The following is a 21009-nucleotide window of genomic DNA, read 5'->3' on the forward strand; positions in this document are numbered from 1 at the left end:
CACTCCACATCTATAGTCAATAGAATTAATGCTAGAAAATGTAAAGCTAATTAAAAGTAGGCAGTTACAATAACCCCAAGGAACTGTGATCATATAAATGATGAAAAAAAGCAACTAAAAGGTAGAAAATAATAACAATGTTTGTCTAAATAGCCAAGTTATATTACAGATATGCTTTGGCTGACTGTAGCTACAAAAGTATGAGCATTAAAAGAGCTAGTAGGATTTTCTCTTTGCTCTTCAGCGGCTTATAGTTAACTCACAGATGTCTTCTGTCTCAATTCAGTTTAATCCAATCAACTCACCTCACTCTGCCCTATACTTACCTATAAAATGTATTTTGGGGTGAAAACCAGCTGCTTCTTCCTGCCGATGCTGGCATACAGAATATAGCAACAGCACTTCCTTTCACTCATCATGTGTCCATGGCTCTCAAGGTCAAAACTGCTGAAACCAAGGTAAAGGGAATTGAGTTTATTTAGTGTTGTATGTCACCAGATAGTATTTAGAGAATTAGAAAACTACTGCGGGGCTTGAATGAGCTGTTGCTTTCATTCTTACAGACTGTTCTTTAATGTTCTCTTCCTGAGAAAACCCAAAATTAAAAGGACATTTTATACTATAGTGCTGGTAGTAAGTACCGCAAAATGCTTTTTATAAAAAGGATTTTAAAATATGTGGTATTGTCCCATTTATGAGATATAATTCTTAGAAATGTCTAATGAAATTCTACATTTGATGTCACCAGTGATTTCCTAAGATTGTTCCTTTAAGTTGTTTTGACATATAATAAATAACTCTGTAGTTTTTAACTTGTGGTTTTTTTGCTTTGAAATACCAGAAGACCTGGAAAGGGGAAAATAGTTTGAAAACAGGAAGTATTCTGAGATTTAAAAAATGTATGTTTAAATATCTGTGGCAAAGTCAAATAAAAAATGAAGTAGAATATGATACAACTAGAAAATTTTCAAAGTGTTTTCATTTTCATGTTAGTTGCATTTCCTTAGCTTACTCAACTGAGCAAAGCACACTATACTTAATACCTCACTACCTCCCTAAGATAGGGCCTAAGAATATTCTGGGTACAAAGAGAAAACTCCTGTGCCTTTGATGCCAATGAAAGTTTGTCACTGACTTCAAGGCTAGGAATTCAACTACTGTAATTAGAGGTCAACAGGTCATCGGCTGACAGCCGTCCTTCAGTCCTGTGATTTTTCCCTTCAGTCCTGTCTCCCCACTTTTATTACAGTAGGAACCTACATCTAGAGCAGAGAAGGCTTCACAGAGGCAGTTGCAAGAGGGGGGGCAGTGGATAAAGGAGAATTACATGAAAAGTGCAACTGCTCAGAGCAGTGGAATGAAAATAATTCCCACCAAATATGTGCCAAAGATTAACCTTTCAGTGCTTAAAATTACTTTCAGGGGAGGAAGAGACAGCATGGCTGCCAAACTTGCAACTAGCACATCATTGTAGTCAATTAACATTACTGCAGTAATGGTGTGCACTGTGGAAAAGAAAGGATCAAATGGGTTATTTGGACAATTTTCATTTAGAATAAGACTACAGACAGTGAAAAAGACCTGTATTTAGCCCTCAGACCAACCTGGCTGAAGAGATTAATCATTCTCAGTTTTTGCTTGTCTTTGTTTTGATGTATGGAAAAAAGAAAAGAGTAAGTCTATCCTGGACATTTTCTTATTGACAAATATCTGTTTGTACAGGCATGATGGCTTTCCCTTCTATATCATTAGAAAATAAAACTCTTTACTCTCTTTTCTTGTGGGACATACATGCACTACTCAATATTTAGCAACTACAACATTTAGCAATATAAAAATAATTAGTTTGCTAAATTCACAGTATCCCCACTTCTGTCAATGTTGAATGCTTCTGTAAGTTCATTATCCACCACATAACCACTCACACAACCAAGACCAGAAGTGAGCATTAGAGTTGCAGTTTCATCCACAGAGGCATCTGCTTTTGCTTTGTAGGATCTCCTATTTCCAAAGGCAGTTTATTGCATTGGCTAATTGCCTTTACAGTTCAACATTTTCTTCATGCATCTTTTGAATTTGTCTAGCTAACACTTGTAGCTGTTTACTTCTTGTGGCTTTTCTGATAGATTAAGGAGCCCTTAAGTACCTGGTCTTTTCTGCCTGTGAAGGTACTTATCCATCGTAATCAAATCATCCCGCAGAGATAAACAGATTGACCTCTTTAGGGCTGTAGTCCTACTGAAGAAAACCCCCAAACATTTCTAGCCATCAGCTCCCTTTTGTGTCTTTTCTGTGTAGCTTTTTAATTTTTTAAATTACTTTAAAAATTGCTGACAGAAAAAAAACCCAACAAAACCCCAAACCACCAAAACCCAACAACAAAACAAAAACAAACAAACAAAAAACCAACAAAAACCAAAATCACCTTAAGCACCAAAGCCTTAAGGGCTTTTTTTGTGTCTCAATATTGCAAGAGAAACTCATAAATATGAGCTAGTATGAGCTAACGTTCATCTGAAGTAGGAGCTAACGTTCTAGTCTCTGCCTCCTTGAATAAGGGCTCCACTTACCAGCATAGAACAAACTAAATCAAAATGGAAATTGCACTTTAAAGCTGGCTTATGTTTTACATTTTTCACTGCAATCTCACCTGGCAACTGTGTTTTATTTAAAAATGAAGACTTAAAAATATTTTATACCTTAAATTTTCTCTAAAAAAAATTATTAATTTTGAATAATGTGTCAAGAACATCACCCAAATTTATCCTCAAAATCTATGGCAATAAGGGCACTCACTCAATAGCCAGTTTTGAAAAAAAACTTGAACAAAGGTAAATAAATAAAAAGAGCGGGTCTCTTTCAAGCATTGCAAAGTGGAAATTATTTGTGAAACTTCACAGTATCTTATATATTTCTTTTTTGGTTTTATTCCTTTAGTCTTAGTTGTTCTCCAAATACTTCTTCTTGCTTTTACTATGAATATGCAATTCTTTTTTTTCCCCTACTTCGGTCCCTAAAACCAACCTACATATACATGATTCCTTTCACCTTTCTTCAGAACTGCGTCCTATTCTCTATTAGTTGTTACCTATTTTTTTATAAAATTCATTCCTATTGTAAATATGGTGTCACTATTCAAAGAGGTAAATATTGGCTTATTTTGCATTGACATAATATTTCACTACATGCAGTCTACAGTCTCTGCTTGCCATTTTGATACAGTCCTCGTTATTTTACTACTTCATTTAGGCACAGCCACTTCTCATAGATTTAATTCTGAATGAATACCTGTATTTGGTACATTTCATTATCGTAGTCTTCATTTTTCCATTTTAAATTTACTTTTGATCAACATAGAGAAGAACTCCTGTAAAACATCAAAACTTTCAAACTCTCTTGCTGTTAGCTCAATTCCATTTATCTCAAGGGAAATTCAGCATGGCATCTTCCAGAGCAGACTAAAATGTATGGGCTTAGGGCCCATATTTATACATCCAAGTGTGTTAACTTAATAATGGAATCACTGTAATAATTATGTTCCTTTTAGATCATTATTGTTTAATGGTTGATAGTTTGGAGATCTAAACACATATTGCTGGTTTCAAATATTTGACAGCCAAATTGGAGAAAGGGCAAGAAGCCTTAACTCATTACATGAGTTGTACCTGGGCTAAGAATTTATAAAATAGTCTACTTCTAAAACAAAACCTGGAATGCTTTAATATAAAAAAGCAAAATACAGGCGCCCATCCTTCCATTGTAAATCATCATGTAGCACAATATTGAAGATGGACAATATGAAATTGGTAGCAATTCTATCTACAGACACTGTCTTTCTCATGACCTCTTTCTATCTGTATTTTTTTAGAGGAAAGTAGATCAGAAGATGCTGGATTGAGGGGATAGGCAGAGAAGAAAACAACCATATAGAAAGAGTGTAATAACTGTCAAGAAATGTCCTCATTTTCTGAAGACATATAAATTCAATATATAATGGGTATACAGCAATATATGATTAAAAAAAAGCCATAAATTGTAACCACATTAGGAGCAGAAATGTACCAAAGAGGTTTTAGTACTTTTCTGTAATTAGCTACAGCAAAAATTCTGCCTAAATATTTCATTTTACAATTCTTTTTTCACATTATGAATGATAGAAATCTAGAATTGTTTTCTGACAATATCTGATGTAAACATGGCATTTAGGTTTTCCTGTCTTATGTCCTTTTGCAGGTTGTTCTGGTGAACCTGTTGATATGCATAGTAGTTTTCTACACTGTGTACTATGTGGTCCTATCTGTGTGCTTCGCAGTATTCAAGTAAGATTTCCTTTTCTTTAGTCTAATATGCTGGTATACAGCAATTGGATATCATGGGTAGAGATATGCCTGTTTAAAGGAAGCATCCCAACTGGAGGCATCCAATCCCAGTTATCCTGTGAACATATTTTTCAAATTCAGTTAAATTTTTTTGCCTGAACCTTCTTTCAAATGCACAGATTTGCAAATAGAGACTCAAAATATAAAATGTTGGTTCTAATATACTTGCTTGCACTTGCACCATGTAAATTATTGAACGTAAGAGAAAAGATGACATAAAAAAAGGAAAAGAAAGATTTTATAGTCAATAAAAAAGACAAATTATACTCCCTTTGGAAGTTATCGGTTAGCATGTGTAGTGCCAAATGTCATAAATAAAAGTAGGCAAGGACAAAACCACAACTTAGAATGGTACTCGAAGAGTATTCAATTTGAAATCCCATTTAAAAACACCCATAATATGTTATATAGTCATTAAGACATTACTAAACTCTCTGGTTAAATTTATTCATTCTGTTTTCACAGGATTAAAATGTTGGATGGTTTGGCACCTTTTGATTTTAAGACAAATCCCTCATGGATTAACCCATATTATTTAGGTAACTGAAGTTTGTTTCTTTTTTTCCCCTCAGTCAAAAATATATATTATATCTGGATATAAACTTGTCTTCCAATGGACAGTATTTTAAAGCTGTTTTAATAACAACAATGATTTCTGTATTTTAACTACACTGCAATTAAATGTTTATGCACTTCTCATTTCTGTACTGCTATTTAACATTCAAGTAATTTTTAGGCTTTCTGTTGAGTTCTTCTTCTGATCTCACATCATCTGAAGGAAACATTCTACTTTGCCAGGATGCTTCATTTTCATTGCAGAACAATTACCTATTTTCCATCAAGTTCCTCCACAAAATTGTTTAATTTAATTTTCTTACTACAGCATATTCCTTATGAATCATTGGATCCAGATCTGAGGAGTAGGTCATGTTCAACAAATTGAAATTTTGCTTTGGTGATGCTTGAATACAGTGGGCATTAAAATATAAGGTTTTGATTATAGCTCAATCCCTAAACATCTTTATATATTCTAACACAAATTTCGGCATTTTTTCTGAAGCTCTCAAACTATATTCTTTTTCCTAAACTGTCAGTCCTAAAAAATTACACGCATACATAAAATTTTACCAGATTTTTAATCTATTTTACAAAGGCAAACCTCATAACCCATCAGTAAAGCAAGAAAAGCTCAAAAGTAAATTGGTTAGTTCATCAGGTTAAAAGAGTAATAAAAATGCATGGCTGTTTGTACAGTGTCAATACTTTGTCTGATTTCAGACAAAGAAAGAACATTTCTGTTATAGCAGTGGAAAAGAAAATTAAAGCATATTCCATTAGAATTAATTTTCAGGGCCCTAATGTAATTACTGTATCTCAATATGATTTTTTTCCCTAAAAATTTTATCAGTTAGTTTGATGCAACATGTGTATATGCCAAAGACAGCAGCTATGTCATGCAAACAGTTAGTATTCCACCCTTCCTTCTGTCCACCCAATGAAATAACATGGAAACGCAAAACTCAACAGCATCTGATTAATGTCTAAGGAAATAAAGTCAGAATTAAGATCTCTGAATGATGTTGCAAATTGAGAATTAGTTTACTCAGAGTTTCTCTCATGCTCGTTAAAAACAGAATTATGTCTTAAGACAACCTCAGAATAAAGATGGAAGTCAGCTCAGAAGTGAAGTATCCTTTCTGACCCAGTTTTGTGAGAAGTTCCTAGAGCATTTGTCTACACCAAGCATAATTTAAAGAAATACTATCTCATGAAATATAATATAGTAAACAAAAATACTATAATACATTGTAAAACATTTTTAAAGTGTTATTTCCCACTTTCCATGTGGAGTTTTTCCAGTTAAATTTTTCTTATTTTTTTTAAACTACTGGGTGAGAAATCCATAACACAATAGGAAGTAATAGATACTATAAATAAAAGAATAAAATAGAAAGGCACAAAATGCTGCCAAATTAAATTTCACTGTATAAATTAAATACACTGAAAAAAATAAATATGGTTTCTCTACTGTCAGCTACAGTAATCATAGGTATTATGTTACTGCAATGGTAAGAAAAACAAATAAATAATTCAAATAAAAATGTTGCTTTTATAAGCCTGTGTGCTTAAAATGAAGAACAAATTGCATTTAGATGGACAATTTTATGAATTACAAATTCACAATTATGTCCTATTGTATGGGAAATCAGGACTAGAGCTAGAAGAGACATCACACATTTCCCATTCAACCCACTATTATCCCAGATTGCCACACAGCATAAAATCAAACTTTGCCATAAAGTGATAATGTTTGATCCTGTTACCCATAATAGCAAGTAAACAAGCTGACAGCTAAGCACCACTCCTTTGATGTGTTGAAGAATACAGGTCACCAAATGCCATGTGAAGTTCCTCCGTGCTTTCCTGCCCACAGAACAGGTCTGGCTTGCCTGTGCCATGATTTCTACAGAGCTGCATCCCATGTCAGAGGAGGTGGTCACCACAGGCTGGTGGCATGGCATGGTTCAACACACTCCAGAGAAAGCATCAGGGGACAGAAATGCACCATTCTGTCACCCAGAGAAGGAATTTTCTTGGTCAGATAACTTTAATAGTCCATTTTGGCAGCATAATTTTGTTATTATCACTGTGCTGGTAATCCCCATTCACAGTTTAACACAACACAGAGATAGCTGCTGAATGTCAGGCAGAGTGACAGCATGATAGCTGTGGCAGCCGTGGTATCAGCACCAAGAAAAACCAGGCTCCTGGTTGTATGGATGGACTGCCTCTGCTCACCTTCCAGGCTCTCTGCAATATCTCCCCTTGCAGGTCTCTCTAAATTGTTGTGAGATATATATATATTCTGGTACATATAATATATAAATATATGATGAAATGAAGGGACAAAGCTATGAAGTTTCTTATCAAACATAATCCCTTAAGCACAAAATTTTTCTTTAGATGAGAAAAATTTTACCTATGTCAATATCAACCAAATCTATTTGGTACCATATACAAAGAGTGTATATGTCCCTGAGGAAAATTTCCATGAAATTTCTCCTCTAGGCTATATAAATTATCTGTAATCCTGTCAATAGACATAATCCTGCTAATCCTCATGTTCTTACATAAAATAGATGACATTTTAAAGTCTATAGGCAAATCAGGATACAATCCATGTGGCAAAATTAGAAATTATCTTTGTAATGGAAACAAGCATAATACTTCACAGAATCATAGAATCATCAAGCTTGGAAAAGACCTTTAGAATCATCAAGTCCAACCATCAACTCAGCACCACCACCATGTTCACCATTAAACCATAACCTCAAGTGCCATATCCATATGCTTTTTTAAACACTTTCGGGGTCGATGACTCCACTACTTCCCTGGGCAGTTCCAATGCTTTACAACCCTTTCTGTGAAAAAAAATTAAAATCCTAATATCTATTCTAAACCTCTCCTGATGCAATTTAAAGCAATTTCCTCTCTGGCAGAAGAGACCAGTCCCCACCCAGCTACAATCTCCTTTCAGGTACTTGTAGAGAGCAATAAGATCCCCCCTTAGCCTACTTTTCTCCAGGCTAAACAACCCTAGGTCCCTCAGCTGCTCCTCATAGGATTTATGTTCCAGACCCTTCACCAGCTTTTTTCCCCTTCTCTGGGCACACTCCAGCACCTTAATGTCTTTCTTGTAGTGAGAGGTCCAAAACTGAACTCAGTGATATGTAAGAAAATTTGCATAACTATCTCAGGTATTTTAACATTGCATTGCTATCATTTTATATTGCATTGCTATCATTTATATGAGAGGAAGCCTTTCAAAACTGTGTTTGATGAAAATATCCTATTTTCCTTTACAGTTCTTGTGATATCATTGGAAATAACTTTCTTCATTTGTGGTCTGCTGTTTGCTCTGGTTGTGGAAGAATGGGTTTGGGATTATGCTGTAACAGTTACTATTATTCATATCATCATAACTTCAGTTGGTAAGAAAGTTTACTGCTAAATATTTGCATAGTATCACAACAAGTCAACTATGATTCATCTACTGTATTACTGGACTAATTTAATATTCTTTAAAGCTAAACAAATATATATCTCTATTTTCCATCCATTTGACTCATGCCTGTATATCAATCCTCCCATTTAAACCTGTTCTGGATTGTTGCAGAATTTTAAACCACTATTTTGTTATTAAAAAAATCACAGGTTCAGTTCACAGTCTAACACTTCATATGAAACAGATCCAGCCTAGATACAACTTCAGCATCTAGGACTTGGGGGTTATTTCAAATCAAAAAATTAATAGTTGTTCATGTCCTGACACTTTAAGATCTACTCATTTAACACTTTAACTCTAGTTCAGAGTAAAAAGGAGTTTGGCTTCAGCAAAGTCAATGCAAAGGTTTTGAGTTAAATCTTTGAACTAAATCTCTTTGAGGAAAATGAAGCATTTTATCATTAAAACTTTCCCCCCCGAAACTCTTTCCCTCAAAGGAAAGAAAAGGAAAAGAACTAGCTGCTGTAAATGAGACTCATCATCACTTTTTGCCAGCACCTGGTAACCTGCTTCCTCTTCTCAAGATGTTTAGCAGAATGCTTCTACGGCTAATTAGGAAATATAATTTAACTTTATCTTTGCCAGACCCCATTGGGGATTCTTTTCTCCTGTAACAATGAGCTTAGTATGATTATTCTAGAATTTAGAAAAAGGAAAAACACCACTGACAAATTAGGACTACTTTCCTACTACATAGTAATCAATCTTCCCTTTTCTGTTGCTTTGTCCATTTGTCTTCTAGCATTTTAGACAGATGGAGATTCCCCAGTTCCTATGACAAATTAAGCCAGAGACCAACAGAGACTTCATCTTAAAAAATTAAGCATAATTTCCCATCTACTGAATTTGATTTCCTGGAATTTAAACTACTGTTATTCCTCATTAATAACTCCTGTATTTAAATCAAAGAATTTACAAAAACTACAAAAGAATCTGCTTTATACATAATTTATACAGGAAGATAGCATCTGTCATTAAAATAGATGATGCATTTTGATGTCCAAACAGCCCCAGATTTGTTATTTCTTCTTTCAGATGGCCAACCAAACCTCTGCTGGCTGACCTTGAGCAGTGTGCCTCCCAGCCCACTTTATTACCTCTACAGTTCTGTCACTTTTTTGGGGGGAAGCAATATCGAGGCATATAATGGCCCTGCAGCTGATCATGGAGGGGAGATGTGGGTCAGCTTGCATGTGGCTGGGGCCAGTGCCTGGCCCAGGAGGGAGCATGCCATGCTATAGTGTTAGCCTGCGCTGTGCAGCCCCAGCTGTCTGTCACACATGGCATCAGCCATTACACAAAAATGTCAGGCTACTTAATTTATTTGGATTGTAACAGTAGTGCTAAACTGTGCACAGGTAAGTAATAAAAAAGGCATTTCTTCTGCAGGGTGTCTAAGAGGTTGGTTTAGCACACTTATTAGGTTTAGACTTGTGTTCCAGTGGGATCCTTCACATGGCTAAGCCTAATGGTATGGTATCTGAATAATCAGGACCTAAAGCATTTGCCATTTCAATACATGTAAAATATATACTCTATGAAACATAACTAAGCAGACCTTTGATAACATGGTACACTGTTTACATATCCCAATTCTTACAGTTTTAAAATTTACATTTCTACTTTTCTTCTTCTTGCAGTTATGTCTGAATTCCCCCTGATGTTACACTGGTGGCTGGCGTTAGGTATAATGACATTCTTTAAAGTTTAAATTATTAGAATCTGTGTACTATTTATAGTATGAATTGTTTCTATTAACTGTCTGTTGCCTCACTAATCTGAGAATTTTCAACATTTAAAGAGGAAATATAGGCTTTTCATTTATACTTCTTTTAATGACACAGATAAGTAATGCTGGACTAGCATTTGCCTCATCTTAAAAAAAATCTCTATTAAAACCAGGATGTGCTCAGCTTATGTTAATCTTGCAAACAAACGGCAGACACATAACTTGAAATAAGTCATGATTAAGTCCTGACTAATCAAATTATCTCAATGCAGGTGTCAAAAAGACAGTTGTCCAAACTAGTCTTCCTTGATACCCTTTACAATCAATGGGAAAAACCACACACTTCCAGAAGCAAGTTTTATAAAAACTATGTACAGGTACTTAAGATAGATGAGAAAAATTCCAGTCATCATGTTTCTTCAAAGTGAATGGCAAACGTACATTTCTGAATGTTTAATTTTCTGTAAAATTAAAAGCATAGATTTGTACTTGAAAAACAGATTATCTTGAAAAATAGTTTAGAGAAAAGGACTGGCTTCTGTTCTTCTTTCTTATATGATGGATAACAAAGATCAACAGCTGCAGTAAATTCCTAAATGATGGACAGAGGCAAATAAATTCTCTGTCCTGCAACTAGTTTTGCCTCAGCAGCTGCTGGGTCTCGTATCTTTGTGGGTACGTAAATCCTTGAATAAAATATTTAAGTAGATGGGCCATTTTTTTAAAAAATTGAAGACAAAAAGAATGCCAGTTTAAAGTTTTATCATAAAGCTTGTATTCCACTATAAAAATTAATACAAAACAGCCATATCTTTTCTTTCAGGATCTGGAGTAATTTCAATGATTTGTGGAGGACAGATTTTGGCATACTGCCTGTTCAAAGACAACTTCATTTACCCCATTCTAGATGATTTTTGAAAAGGAAAATTAGAACTTGCTTTTATATCTGTATGATTTTTATGGTTTCATTAACAGTGTAATTAAAATGAAGATAGCAACTGTCTAATGTTTATCTTACCAGACCTCTTGTGTCTTATGTTTTTTTGCAATGCCAATGTCATCACGTTCAGCTCTTGTATGTACATTTTCCATTAATCAAATAGTTAGATACACTCTGTTTTAAAAGAAAGAAGCCATAAGGAGAATAAGAGCAATGATGCAACATTCCTATAAAATCCTACAAGGAAAAGGAAAACATATGTTTGAATGTAATGTTTGGGTGCCTGTTATCTGTTGTGTTTCATGAAATGCTGAGTCTAATTTAGGCTGCAGTCTGACCACTCACAAGCACTGCAAAACTTCAAAGTCACCCTATCTGGCATAAATCACTGTAGGTTTAAAGCAGTCTTTACTGGCAAACTCCTGGCAAAGAAGAATCAGTGAACAGCATATACCTCTGCATGTCATTCCATCTTTAACTTAAAGCTCTCACTTAAAAGCTGCCCAATACAATAGGAGGGAGAGGTACAATCTCTAATGTTTGGTTTGACCCTCTTCCTTCCAGGGATGCTACAGACAAGTGTTTTCTACAATAGCTTCAGGCTATTTTCTCTTTGGCTAAGGATCCATTTATGGTCTGGCTGTGCTGGAGGGAGGGAAGGCAAATGCTACTGAAAGGCATTTTTCTATATATCCGTTTCTCTCTCCCTCAGCTACCAGTGGCCAATGCCAAAGTGTGAGTTTATGCATAGTGGTAATTAAAAACAACAAACCATAGTAGTGGCTTCAAGTTACTCTTTATGTCTTTAATCATAATAAAATTGTAACAGGAAAATTGCTAGAAGGCAACTTCATCTTAAATATTAAACCAGTGATTTGATTTCAACTGGAGTTTGCTTAGGAGAGCAAGACTAGATTGCTGTTTGCACAAGAGTGTTAAATGTTGGATTTACCTTAATCTCACTCAACAGATAATGCCTCTGAAGAATCAGTCCCCTGTTGATCTAATCAAACATCTTTAAATTTATTGCAAGTTTTAAAATTTTCAATTAAGCTTCAGTACTCAAAGTACATATATAGTGAGAAGCACATTTCAGAAAACTCCCTAAAAAAGGAGTTTCTTTCTCATGAATGATAGATATTTAAGCCATTTTAGAGACAAACAAGGTATGTAAATCCAATGTACTTGATAGATGTAGACTTTAGAAGTTTTTCAGCATAATATGCTACATACTGAACTCAGAAGGGATAACTCTGGAGAGTGAATTAACTGACCTTCACTGATCACTGGGCTGAACCATGGATTGTTTTTAGTTTGTGGATTTGTATCTCCAGAAACACTAGTATGCAGATAACTGTCTGGTATTATACATTTGGAAAATGTTTGCACATTTCTTCTAGGTTTGTTTCATTTCAGAACTATAGAAATGGATGGGAAGGAAGTAAGGTCTAATGTAAATTCATGCCTCTGTCCTTTTCCTCACAGAGTTTGTGTGTGTAGGTAGTGTGCCATGTGGTAAAACATAAGTGGATTAGATATAAAGTTAATCCGCAGGTGGAACACGTTTCTATTTTTAACCTGACAGGATTTTCCTCTACGCGTGTCAGCCCAGCCGCAGCTTGTAGCCCAGCCTTAATATTTTTAACTTTTATTTTCTATTTAAAATCTTAAATCACCAGTAAGAGATACCTTCAGACTAGCATGAAGAGTGCTCCAGTCCAAGTATTTCTCCAAAGCACATACAACTAGGCCAACGCTAGAAAAACAATCACAGCAAGAATTCTGTTGAGGATTAAAAGCCCAAGTCCAGCTATTAAATGGTCACTGGGTTTTTGCGTTACTTTCAGATATGGAATGGTGAGACAATTTCAACAGTATTTATTTCATCTTTTCCATCACTTTTAGTGTTGTGCCCAATGATAAATATTACACATAATGTTAAAGTGTAGGCACATTTTGTATTATACAAATAAATATTCATCATGTAAGAAACATGAGCTATATCTGTGTAGGCATTACCTGGTTAGAAGGCTTCGGAGTTAATATCTAATACTGTGTGATTTCTAACTGATACACCAAAATGGTACTTTTGAATAAGACAAACCTGGCTGTTTCTGGAACAACAGTAAAGTACCCACTTGAACAATCTGCATGTGACTAATTGATAACAGTCAAGACACGGGTGAGAAAGAAGAGCTGCTGGAGGAAAGGAAGGGCATTGTATGTTTCACAACAGACCTGTTGAAGACAGCAGCAAAAGACCACCTCAGAAACCAAAAGGAAAACAGAGAAAACAACAGGGACACGTACTTGGAAAAAAGGCACATGAAAACAAGAAATGAGAAGACAAAAACAGACAAGATCAGTGAAAGAAGAAAAATCTGCAGACTGAACTTGTAGCACTGGAGTCTCATGACGTGAGACTTGTATGCCTCTTGTACACAGCAATCTGTTTTTGGGCTGATGTATACATGATTCTAGAACAGATGGTCTCCACATCCATAGTTACCACTATAATCTGTGGTGTAATGCCTGTGGCTCCTGCCCTGGGACTTTCAGAATTCTCTGCTCTCTGACTCAGCCAGTCACAGGAATATTGTCTAATTTAGTTGGTGTAGGTTTGGTATTATTTAACCCTTCATGATACAGTCTGGTAGTCACAAGTTTACACAGGTATCAGTGGGGGTGTAATCCATCTAGGAAATGTTACAAGCAGATGGAGACTTTATCCACTTCCAGGCAGAGTTTGCAGGGAAGAGGATTAGAAGTTGCAAACATTAGGTACAGAAATCAGTGGAACAGTACACAAATGACATACCTTAATAATACCACACATAGAGTAATTTTAAGATTTCTTTTCAGAGACAAGAAACTCCTTTTCATCATATCCAACCACCTACTGAGACAAATTACAGTTCTTCTTCATTCAGCCCTCTCTCTAAAGGGCTCTGCATTCATCCTTGATCCAAATGGTGCAGTGTCTTTCTTGTAACAAAGAACCTGAATGAAATGAGGGATTTCTTTTGAGACTTTAATGCATAGGAGAGTGGCTAATGCCACTGCCTTCAATGTAATATCAAAGGGCAAACCAATTCAAAAAATTGCTCTGGGACAAACAAACTAACTCAATAATGTAAAAACTGCCAAATATCAAACTATGGAGTACAGGAAACATAGTGGTTTTTAGCTGGCATTTTAGTAAAAATATAGGTTAAAATCCTTATCGTTTCCTAGTAAAGTAAAGAGCTGGTTTTTACAAACTAAGCCTGTCATTTTTCCAACTCTGCAAATTGCTTGATCAACATTTCCATCTCTTTTGTATTCAAACTTTAAAAAGCAAGAAAAGCAAAATCTTACAGTACTCATTACTTCTGTATTCCTAAAAATACCAACAATTGCACATTCAATAAATACAGAAAACACAGTATGAATAATACTATGAATAATACAAGGTAGATGAGTCACCTTCAGTCATCTACATTGGATATTCCTGTGGCCTACAGTCTTTTGACCAAGTGAGCTTTGTTAAACTGAGAAAAATGTGAAAGCCTTACACATTCTTTATTCCATCATCTGGTATGTATGTTGACACACCATGAAGTTAGATCCCTATTAATCTCCACAGGCATTTAAAGTTTTATTTAAATATTTTGTATCTTCCAAAAGTGACGTACTTAGAATATTTAGTTCTTAGCTTAGGCTCCTGTGTAATGATCCATCTGCTCAGTAATGTCTAATACTCTAATCTCTCTTTTTTTTGGTGAGCTAATCATGGCCCCAGACAGCATGCACTCTGGCATTAATGGCAGAGAGGATAAAGGTCTTAGGAATGGTTATAAAATTTGATGGTGTAATTAATACCTTTATTATTGGCTTTAAAACTTTTAGCGTGAGACTATTCCAACCTCTCCTCTGCTCAAGGAGATTGATATGGATCCCTTTAGAGTTCCTCTTCAGATGTATCAGGATAATTATGTCTGTGTTGTAGGGCAGGCATGCACTGTGATAGACTTAAATCCTACTCCATCCATTCTCCAATTCAGGGGACAAAAGTATTACCTTGCAGTCCTCTCCCAGTTCATACATTCAGGTTTCCTCTGCCAGCAATGGTGAAAGAAGAGAAAGATGTGTGCTTAGACATTGTCCTGACATGTAGCATGGCGTGGGCTTGGACTGGGTATTTGTGAGGTGACACTATGACACCAACCACGGACAACCAAAACCTGAGGAAAGGCCTTGGCTACAATCTTTTCAGGTTGCCAACCCCTAGAAAGCAGTGGCAATCAGAGCCTGTAAGGAAGATGAAAATTTGAGTCCTTGTTGTCCTTGTCCTAAATCAAAGATAGTCACAGCCTGGCCATTTCTGTTACATACTTTCCAGTGAAAATAAGTCATAATACGAGAGTATTTGCTGTGCATTTGCAAAGTGACCTGTAAACAAATGGTCGACTCCTCCTTCCAAAGAAAAGTTCCCGTTCGTTACTTCTATTGGAAGAATACTGTATGAAAGGACCATTTATATGTTCCCAGACCCTCTCTCAGAGCAATCTGGTCACCAGATTTGCAGCATCCAAAGGAAAAGTGCTTAAAAAAAACACATGGGTGATAGCAAAATATTCAAATACATTAAGAATTACCAATGTCTTAACAGTCTTCAGAAAATTTTCAACTCAAATTAAATCTACATCAACAGTGTTCAAAGTATACTGAAAAAAGTGCTTTGATTCACTTTATAAACCTTGATGGGGTTCCACACAAAGAGATACCATTAAAATGGACAAAAAAGATCAATGCATTTGATATCTCATATGGTATCAACTGAAAAAACTTGTAAATATTAGCCAAATTACATGAGTAAATTCAACAGCAAATCGTATTTACATTAATTCAAATTTAGTATTTAAAAATAATCTGAATTCTAAGGAATTGTTTTAACAACTTCACTGGAAAATTATACCAAATATAAAAGTGGGGAGTATTCCTTAGTATACTCCCAGGAGAGCAGCAAAGGCAGAGGGTGTTTCAAGAGTGTAGTGGCTTCAATACCCAGGAAGATGAAAGCGAACTTAAGGGATATAAGCCAACTTACCTGCCTGGGAGCAATTTTCCATTCTAACGAGAGATGTGCTGGCAACTAGTCCTGGTAAAACTTTTCAGTAAATCAACGACGCACAAAAAGCATTTTAAGACACCCAAAATCATCAGTTTTGCTTGAAAAAGAAAAAAGATGAAGAGTATTAATGCCAATTTGTTTCAGTCCCATTAAATTTCAATTGTTAGGTCAGACTCACAAGAGTACCAACAAGAAGAGAATGAGAGGGCTGCAATTACAGTGAAGACATTCAGATCTAAAGCAGTAAACTCCCTAGATAGAATTCATCAGTTCAATTAGTTGGTATGCCATATTTTCCAGCAGTTTTTTAAGCATTCAACACTTGCTTTAGAAATAAATTTTATTTCCTGAACATTTGCCATAGAAAAATGCAATTGAATGTAATGTAATTGAAAAACAGCTACTGTTTTTCCATTGTCAGGAAACAAAAAATTGGGTTTTCAGGTTTTGAGCAAATAAAATCAGTTTTGCACAAAAATAAGGTTACATTGAATTAATTTTTTCTCACAGAAATCTGCTTAGACCAGAAGGCATTTTTATTGAAAAAAAATGTTTTCCATCCAAATGATAATGTTTCAGACTTTATTTGTTGTATGTATTTTTAGAATGTGTTAGTATCATTAGATAACATTTGCAGACTGTTCCAGTTGCCGAGGTAACTATGATATTTTAATGATCAGCGGAGAGGATCATTATGTAAAACATTATGTTAATTTCAAACAGAAAATTGATGTCTTGCTGTTACCTTGAAGCTGAACCTTTTTTTTTCCCATAAAGTGCCTTTTCCCATGAAAATTAATGGTATAGCTAAGTGCTCAAGTGTCCTTTTCATAGAGATTCAGGTTGGCTTTGGAGGCAAATAAGGAAAAAAATTACACATGACAACAAATTACTGGCAGACAAAAAAATTTCAAACCACCATATCTTTTACAGAAAGAGTATAGGAAAAATTGTTCCACATATTTTTAATATACATGGACAGTGGGTGGAAATTTTAGGAAAGCATATATTTCCTTTTTAACTTTAAATATATTATTGTTTAGTTAAGGAAAGTAAATTATAAGGCACATTTAAGTCCTGCTTATGATAAAGTGTGTGTATTGTCCATGATACAGATCATCTGATAAAGATATTTAAAAACTGACATTAAATTTTTGCTGCTCTTATTACATTATGTATCTACCAGATTAATAGATTATAGCAACAGTACAACTGCCATGCATTTATGAATCTGTTGCAATAACAAACGCTCTTTCTGAGCCTGAAGTGAGAACCTTGCAGATGTTAGTAGTTGGTAGCGCATTTCTGTTCTCAAACCTGCTTTCTCTACAAAAAAAAAAAATTCAAAATTATCCAAACTAAGTCTCACACAAATTCTAGAGCTCACAATGACAATTGCTGCTATAGCACACTAGCCTCACAAAGGCAAATTGTCTGGCTACCAAATGCAACTCAGTTTTGTTATCAGAGTCTTCTTTTTCTCTTCTCCAGAGTTCTGCCTGGAGATTGTGTTAAATTATGAACACTTCATTCTCCAGGTGGAACCGGATGCTTTTATGTATTAGAATATGATATGCTCAAGACATCTGAGAGCTCCTATATTCTCCTGACATTTCATCATAATCACCTGATCCATTTTAGAGTCAGTGAACTCTTCTGACAATACTCAAAGTGCATTTTGATGGAGTCTATATTTATACGGACTGTACCTCTTCATTCCACGGAGCTTACTTGAATCCTTTCCCAAGGATTTCCTCTGCAGGCAAAGCTCTGACTTCAAAAGGTGGTTGCTCTTTCTTAGATTCTTTACCCATAATTACACCTATTACACTGGTCTTCTGTTTCAACCTCACTACCCCGACATGCTTTTCTGACACGCTGAGGTTTGCCAATTTGTACATCCCTATGAGGACTGCAAGCAGAAATGTAAGAATGTGAAAAAAACAGAATTGTATTAAATGAACTAGATACTGTAAAAAGAACATATGATGACACAGCTGGAAATAAGCTGTCTATTAGCTAATAGGATTAGGAATTAATTTCCCCCTTCCAACAGCTTATGCCTCACTTGTCCACTATGGGCAACCAAATACCTTATCCTGAAAAGCTTTGCTTTCATCCCTAGTATAGTGAAAATAGCGGACTAAATTTTCAATCCTTGCAATTATTTAAAACTTTCTGATGGGTAGCTTTCTACTAGAAAATGCTAATTACACAAAATCTAAAATTTCTTTTCCTAGAAATCTGTTGACAGAATATAAGCAAACCACATATGTTACCGTTACCCTCTTGACTACTGAAATACACCCAAACATGATACAAAAACCCCTGAAGTTAAACAATGGAATAAAGCAATACTGAAACAAAACACCTAAAGTGTATGTTTTACTCCAAACATTTTGAAAAGTCCTTTTAGAAATTGTAAAACAGACTTTTCAGAATTTTTGTTTCATGGAAACTTTGAATTCTTGCAGGGAAAAAAAAGAAAAAAATGAATAAGTTAGATCAATTTTTAGTCTAGCAAAACAATTCAAATATTTTTGGGAACAAACACTTTGAGTTATAACAGCATTTTAAGATCGCAGCTACACCAGATTGTTGATATTTTTGAAAAAAAAATTGTTATATGAATAAATACAAGCACGGAATTAGCAAGTAAATATTAGTTAAGGAATGCTAATGAGAGATAACCAGTTCTAAAAAGAAGTATGAAAGGGGGATCATGAAGTACAAAAAACAAAGAAGGCAGCTGTGTTAAAACTTGCTAGAGGTGAAACAGCCTACCTCCGCTCCGCTGGAGCAGATCTGTAAATGGTGTAGAGAGCAGCACAGAGCATGAGAACAACTTAGCAAGTGAAGGGCACATGTTTTGGAGCTTTCATTGACATGAGCTGAGAAATACAAGAAGTACAGAAAGAATTTATAGAGAGTAAAATAATAACAGTAATGAAACAATAAGCTTGAGGATGTGGGATGTAAAACCGTATGTACAATGGGACAAAAATATCCAACTTGCAGTATTTATCCATTATGAAAAAAACCCTATTTTAATTATTTACACCATCTCCTATATGTTTATCAGACAGAATCTGTATTCTGTCTACTATCTAGAATTCTGTCTACTATCAAGAATGTGCAGACAAAAGGGATTAGTGACTACCACAAACCAGAGACGGTCTTAAAATTCTTACTGTCTATGGGGATTTCTAAGCAGTTCTTTCTAGAAAAACTGAAATGCAACTTACAGTAGCCAGTTTACTTCAAGAGGGTGTGGTACATGGTACAGCGTATGTATAGATACGTACACTGAATATGGGTATATATGTGTATATGAATATATATGTATACGAATTATATACGTATATGAATAATTATATCTTGCAAATACAACCTTCTAATTTATATCAACTATTTAAACTTCTTAGCTATCCATAGACACCAAATACTCCCTGGTGAACTGGAAATACTTCATGTACTGTGGCTTATCTTTGTTTCTAAGTTTCAGTAGTTTGAATGTTACCAACACAGTGAAATCCTTCAGCAGTATTAAGTCATTTATTCAAGCATTCTGAATCAGAAAATATGGAAAACATTTTTGTTTGTATACTTTCTTCATACAAGTTAATGTATGCATTACGATAGCCTTTGAGTTACACTTAGTACATACAACTTTTTTCAAGAGTCTTGTCTGGTTCAGTGACTAGGGTGGATGCCAAGAAGGGGAGAATAAGGCTGAAGGGATACTCTTAATTTGGAGTGCACCACAAACTAAATAATTAATGTTAATAGATTTAAAAACCTGGAGTTACTGTTCTGATCCCCTGCTCTGTGATCATCTAGGCCAATCTTCACAGCAATAAATACCCACATTTTTTTCCATAACCCAAACCAATCAGATGTAGAGATGACTTATATGTGGTTTATATGAGGAGGTCAGCCATTGTATCGCTGAAACTTCACGAGATCCAAGATCCAGTAGTAAATAATTTCAGTGGTTTAGTACCCTTATGGTAACATCAAAGGTGTTTCATTGTTCCCAGATTGAAGTTGTCTACGTTCTGCTTCAGTCCTTTACGTCTGGTAGATTAAAGAGCTATGGCAAATTCTCCTGCGTAACTGCTTACACGCCATAATCAAAACGTCTCTTCTTCCCCGTCCTCTGCTGAGCTGAACGGGGCGCAGACATCAGTTTGGTACGGCGAGGCAGGTTGCCCAGACCAACACTCATTCCCCTTGCCCTTCGTTTAACTCTTCCCCACCGAGCAGCGTTTGAGAGGCACCGTGCAGGTCTCAGCCGAGCCATACGCCGGGACGGGACCGGCTTCCCACTCCCGCGGGGCACTCACACCTCACCTCCCCGCTCGTACGCCCCCACACGCTCCCCTACCCCTCGACCCGACCCCATTCCTGCCAGGGCGGCCCCGCCGCCGGCGCAGAGAGGAGCGGGGGGCGCCTCGACGGCAGCGAGCGGAACGGGGCTGGGCCACCCGCGGCGGGACTCCCGGCGCTCTTCCCCCGCAAAGAGGCGCCGGGGACGCGGCCGAGCCGTGCTGGGCCCCGCAGCCCCTCAGCCCGCACATTTGCCGGACCTCGCCGCGCCGGGCGCGACCCCGCCGGCGCGGGCGGCCGGAGGAGGGGGGGGCGGCCCCGCCCTCTGGCCGGGCGGGGCAGGCGGGGGACGGCCGAGGGCAACGCTGCTGTCGGTCAAGGGCGCTGAGGAGGGTGAAGCAGCAGCGAGGAGCCGCTGACTGAGGAGTCTCTGGGAAGCGTCTCTCTGCTCGT

The 21009-nt window shown here is 36.3% G+C and overlaps 1 protein-coding gene across 1 annotated transcript; it reads left to right on the top strand.

Annotated features, from left to right (window-relative positions):
- The first annotated feature begins 425 nt into the window (after positions 1 to 425).
- TMEM244 (transmembrane protein 244) lies at positions 426 to 11092 on the top strand. Its single transcript, XM_039381785.1, has 6 exons — positions 426 to 458; positions 4234 to 4319; positions 4845 to 4918; positions 8246 to 8371; positions 10086 to 10130; positions 10998 to 11092. The coding sequence occupies exons 1-6, from the start codon at positions 426 to 428 to the stop codon at positions 11090 to 11092; spliced, it is 459 nt and encodes a 152-aa protein (XP_039237719.1).
- The last annotated feature ends 9917 nt before the right edge of the window (positions 11093 to 21009 follow it).

The sequence above is a fragment of the Pipra filicauda genome, unplaced genomic scaffold (genome assembly GCF_003945595.2).
Source record: "Pipra filicauda isolate LSUMZ 115617 unplaced genomic scaffold, ASM394559v2 scaffold23_size5868930_pilon, whole genome shotgun sequence".
In the NCBI taxonomy this organism is placed as follows: Eukaryota; Metazoa; Chordata; class Aves; order Passeriformes; family Pipridae; genus Pipra; species Pipra filicauda.